General features: G+C 35.3%; 1 protein-coding gene across 1 annotated transcript; it reads left to right on the top strand.

Moving 5' to 3' along the window:
- The first annotated feature begins 770 nt into the window (after nucleotides 1-770).
- On the top strand, nucleotides 771-3,128 carry LOC108194452 (protein PHOX1). Its single transcript, XM_064080938.1, has 2 exons — nucleotides 771-2,814; nucleotides 2,895-3,128. Exons 1-2 carry the CDS (start codon nucleotides 822-824, stop codon nucleotides 3,056-3,058), a joined length of 2,157 nt encoding a protein of 718 aa, XP_063937008.1. The 5' UTR covers nucleotides 771-821; the 3' UTR covers nucleotides 3,059-3,128.
- Nucleotides 3,129-5,631: the final 2,503 nt, after the last annotated feature.

The following is a 5,631-nucleotide window of genomic DNA, read 5'->3' as shown; positions in this document are numbered from 1 at the left end:
AAGCATGTGCCCATGGCACACACTAAAAAAACCGTTATTATTATTATTATTATTATTATTATTATTATTATTATTATTATTATTATATTAAAACTGAAATATTAATAATTTTATTGGTCAGTCGAGTTTTATCAGCATGTTCGTATTGTTCTACCCGTCTCCTTAGTATATAACTTGTTCTAATAAACATTTTTATTATTAGTTAAGCAGCTCTAGCTGCTCCAAGACTGAAGTGAGGTAAGATGCAGGCAGCCGCAGAGGCTGCACACAAAAATATTTAAGAAGACGCCTTGAGATCAAAGACTTACGTGTGCCTGCTTCATGGCCATTTATTTTTTATTTAATTTCGATGCTCATTAAGCTGCATGCCCATTTATAGTAATAGTAATACAACCAAAATGCCACATTCTTGTTCCCGAAATTCCAGTTTTTTCTTGTGGTTATTTCATATTCTTTCTTTCTTTCTCTGTTTCTTTCTTTTTCCCACATGTAATCTCCATTTTGATTCCCTGCAAAAACCACGAATGCTGCTTGATTTGTTCATTTGTTTCCTGTTTCTGGCCCCTCGTCATGATTCTATAATGTGAAGGAGATGAATGATTGAGGTTCGGCAGGTAATTTTTCGAAATTTTCATTCATTGCATGTTCTTACATTGCTATGTTCGATTTTATGTATGACATGCATTGCTGTAAATGTGTCGTGAATCGGGTTTTTTTAAAGAAGATTGCTAAGTAGGGGTGTTTTTGTTTGAATTAATGCAGATTTACTATGATGAAGTTTGATCCGAGAGGGGTTTTAAGGCTAATTATCTAATTTATAAATGGAAGATTCGAATGGGAAGCTAAAAATCAATGAGGACTCCGACGACAATGAAGATTCAGATTGTGATTCAATCTCATTTGATGAGCCTGGTGTGTTGCACAAGGTTAACACATTCAAGGGAGAGGGCAATGTCTTGTTTCAGAAACGAGATCATGAAAGCGCGTTATTGAAGTATGAAGAGGCTATCAATTGGCTTCCTAAGGACCATAATGATGTTCCATATATTCGGAGTAACATGGCTGCTTGTTACATGCAGATGGGACTTGTTGAGTATCCGAAAGCAATTAATGAATGTAATTTGGCGCTTGAGGTGGCTCCGACCTATAGCAAAGCTTTGCTGAAGAGAGCTAGATGCTTAGCAGCTTTGAATAGGGTTGAGTCTGCTAGGAGAGACGTTGAGATGATCTTGAAATCGGAGCCTAATAATATGTCAGCATTGGAGATTTTGGAAGACTTGAAAAGGGCGGAGAGGAAAAGTTCATCAGTAGAAGATAACGATATTTCGTTACCACCTGTTGATTATGTGGAGCCTGCATTGATCAGGATTTTGAAAGAGAGGGTGAAGAAGAGGAGGTATGGTCATGTTGAGAATAAGGAAGAACTAAAAGTTAAGAAAAAAGCAGAGGAAGGGAAAAAGAAAGACAGGGGTGGGGAAAATAAAGAGACTATTTCGAGAAAAAATGATTATTTTCTGAGAAAAGAAGAGAATGGTGAGGACAAATCCGGAGATGATAAAGTTGTGGTGAAGGATAAGTGTAGTGTCAGTGAAGATGTGATAACGAAGACAGTGAAATTGGTACTCGACGATGATATAAGATTTGCTCAGTTACCACAAAATTGCAGCATTCGGTTAGTAAGAAATATAGTTCAAGATCGATTCCCTAACTTGATGGGAGCACTGATCAAATTTAGGGATCCTGAGGGGGACTTGATCACTATCACGACCACGGAGGAGCTGAGAGTAGCCGAGAAATGTGGAGGTCCTCTAGGTTCTGTGAGGCTATACATTGTGGAAGTGAGTCCAGAGAAAGAACCACTTTATGATGGAAAGGCACTGAATATGATTAGTGAGGCAGATGATAGTGATGTGTGTAAAGCTAAAGCAATGGGGAATGGGCCGTGCTGTGTTGAGGAGTGGATAGTTCAGTTTGCACGGCTTTTTAAGAACCATGTTGGCTTCGATTCTGATTCGTATTTAGATCTTCATGAACTAGGGGTGAAATTATACACTGAAGCCATGGAGGAGACTGTCACAAGTGAAGACGCACAGGACATTTTTGAGATGGCTGTAGAAAAGTTTCAAGAAATGACAGCTTTGGCTTTGTTTAATTGGGGGAATGTCCATTTGAACAGGGCTCGGAGGCTCGTGTGTATTGGAGAAGATATTAGTAGTGAAACGATATTAGCACTTGTGAAAAGTGGGTATGAGTGGGCAGACAAAGAATATACGATGGCGGGGATCAGATATGCAGATTCTCTCAGATTCAAGCCAGATTTCTATGAAGGCCATTTTGCACTTGGACAACAACTATTTGAACAAGCAAAACTCTGTTGGTATTATGCAATAGGAAACAAGATCGATTTGGACACATGGCCTTCGACAAAGGTGTTGGACCTGTACAATAAGGCTGAAGAAAACATGGATTTTGGTATGCAGTTGTGGGAAGAACTGGAAGAGGAGCTACTCAACGAAGGATTACAAAATTCAGAAAAACGTAAAGCTGATTTAAGGAAAATGGGATTAGATAGGCTATATAAAGATATATCTGTCGATGAAGCAGAAGAGCGAGCTGGAAGTATGGGTTCTCAAATATATCTTTTATGGGGTACTATACTCTATGAGCGTTCTATTGTGGAATTTAAGTTGGACTTGCCAACATGGGAAGAATGTCTGGAGGTTGCAGTTGAAAAATTCGAACTTTCTGGAGCATCTACAGCGGACATAGCTGTGATGACTAAGAATCATATTTCTAATGGAGAATCCATGGATGGTGAGGACATATATATCTGTTGACATTGATAAAATTTAGCTCATTGACAAAATTTACTCACAGTTTAAAACTCAATGCAGGTTTTGGATTCAAAATAGACGAGATCATTCAAGCATGGAATGATATGTATGATGCAAAAAGATGGGAATCTGACGTATCAGCCTTTCGTCTAGAACCACTCTTTCGACGAAGAGTTCCAAAACTTCATTCTGTGATAGAGCATGTATCATTGTACTGTTCATGACTGGGGACGAGTAAACCAAGCATAAGAATTTTGTTCTTTGTTGGTTGATAATTCTGTGGTTCTCAACTGATGCAGGTATTTAAAAACCTTTATTACCTTGCCTTGGCAGATTATTTCCGCTACCTAATATCCAAACTGGATCAGATAGCACTAAATCATATTTCTGATTATGTAGCATTATGGCAAGAAAAAAAAATGTAAGCATGACATGCACATAAGGCGAAAAGTAGTTCTCATATACAACACCTAAAAAACCAAGTTGTGTGTGAATTACCAAAAAGTTGCAGATTCTCCCTATAATTAAGTTTAAACTTGCTGTCACTTAATCTAAGCTTTCATCTGGTGAAGTTTGTTTTCTTAATACATGAATCACTTGCTCCCGTTTCCTTCTATAACGAGTTAAAATAAAGCTTGTTGGAACCTTTTGTTCAGACTAATGTAATTTTAGTTACTTCGTGGTTGTTTGAGAGCTCCAGATTCACCGTGTCTTTCATAATAATCTGAGGTAGCGAGTCACTTGTTGCACATCCATAATGTAGTTTATGGCACATCTCATACACTTCAAACTCCCATTTTGCGATAGCTGGCAATATTTATTGTGGAATTACTGAGACACCATTTAGTGACCTTAGTTGTACAAATAATTTTTGCAGGTGAACTAAGAACATCCCATATCCCTTTGAGTTGAGAATATAAAAGGAAGAAAGTCCACACCAAGAAGATGCAGCTCTTTTTCATATAAAGTTGTTCAAATAGTTTTTATTGCACTCTTGAGAATGCACGATCTTATCTGTGAGATGAAACAAATTTAGATTAGCCAACTTCTCATTTGTCGTAAATAGTCTGCCCTGTATACAATTTAGGAACCGTATATATGAAAACAAAAGAGATGCCGATTGTTGTTTATATATGCCTTAGTTTACTAAATGGTGTTTCTGCATATTCGCGTTTTGGAACATAATCTGCGGTCTGTTTGCAGTTGATTACAAACAATGATCCGCGACAAGAATCAAAGTCTTCCCTGTCGAAATCAAATAAGTACAACTGAAAACACAGAACATCCATGAAAAGTATAAATGAAGAAACTCCAGTTGGTTACCAAGTCATTAAGTTCTGACAAAATCCTATAATTTTCTGCTCCAAGAGAAGTAATATTTCAGAATTTTACATCTAAAGTACAGCAATAATAGAATGTTATAAAAATAAATTGCTAGTTAACAGTGATTAATTCAGAGATGGGCATATCTCTATCAAGCTTTGAACAGATTGTTGCAGCTGTTCTGGAAAGTAAAAGGGAAAGATTTCCAAATCTCTTGAACTATAAATATCATTTCGATGTCTTTATTAACCTCAAGGGTGCATTCTTCTGTTTCTGATGATATGGATGAATAATCAACAGTGGAAACAGTCTTGATTTTTATGAAAGGAAACATGATACCAGAAAATGTTCGAATAAGTACCAGGTTTATGGTTTAAATAGTAGATCATATTAGTACTTTTGTTAGTTAAACCATGCAGAAACTTCAGATAGTCCTGTTGGACGAAACACGATGCCAGAAAATGTTTAAACAGGTTTATGATTTATTTATATAGTAGATCATATTAGTACTTAAATGTTAGTTAAACCATAGCAGAAACTTCAGATAGTCCGGTTGGTGGTGGAGGGTGGAGGGAGAGAGATGGTATATTTAAAATCAACTGGAGACTCTTGTTATGCTGGTTTAGCTCATCAATACTCAAATTAGAGCCGGCTAACGAGCGGTTCAAGCCTTGCCGTACTGGTTCACCCACGGGTCGTGCTCATTTTCTCGGGAACGGGATCGGCACTACTAAGCAGGCGGGTTGTGTCATGCTGTGCCCAGCTCGTGTTTGTGAGGTGGTGACCCGTAAATTATTTAAAAAATTATAATCAATCATTTGAAAATTAATAATTAATAACTTATATCAATTATTTAAATATTTACAATCAATTTTTACTGTTAACATTATATAAGAATTTATTATCATGATAAATTAACATTATATAACATATGGTCTGTTTGAGAGTGATTTTCAAAATTATTGTGCTGGTAAAATATATGATATCGAAAAAATCCATTGAATATGTGGTAATTTTTTTATATCCGTGTATTTTGAATTATAATATGAAAAATAATATTTTGATAAGATTTGATAGTGAAATTTATGACAATTTCCCACAAAAGATTCAAAAGCATGGAGTCTACATTTTCAGAAACTGTTAGTCGAAGAAACTACTTTTATATCACAAAACAGTGTTTTACTTTTTTTTAAGCAAAAAGCTGAAACGAAGTCTTAATTATTTTTAAAAAACACTATAACGTGATATATTGGCAAAATTTATCGAATTTAAATCATAGTTATCATTATAATCTACATTAAGAAATGTGTTTATCTTTAAATACTTTTTTCATTTATTTATTATAATATTAAATTTTATTGAACAATTAAGATGTTGGCGATAACCGTATATTAATTTTTATATCAAATTAGTGTCAACATTGTATACATATGATAAAAGTATTAAAATTTTGATTTAGCAATTTATTACATAT

This window comes from Daucus carota, chromosome 7 (assembly GCF_001625215.2).
Source record: "Daucus carota subsp. sativus chromosome 7, DH1 v3.0, whole genome shotgun sequence".
Taxonomy (NCBI): domain Eukaryota; kingdom Viridiplantae; phylum Streptophyta; class Magnoliopsida; order Apiales; family Apiaceae; genus Daucus; species Daucus carota.
Note: the sequence above shows the minus strand (reverse complement) of the source record. Positions and strands in the feature narration are given on the sequence as shown.

Bases quoted from the DNA above. Each gene is read 5' to 3' on its own strand.
- LOC108194452 (XM_064080938.1), top strand. From the start codon at position 822: ATGGAAGATTCGAATGGGAAGCTAAAAATCAATGAGGACTCCGACGAC. The intron at 2,815-2,894 runs GTGAGGACATAT...AACTCAATGCAG, and splicing joins TAATGGAGAATCCATGGATG to GTTTTGGATTCAAAATAGAC.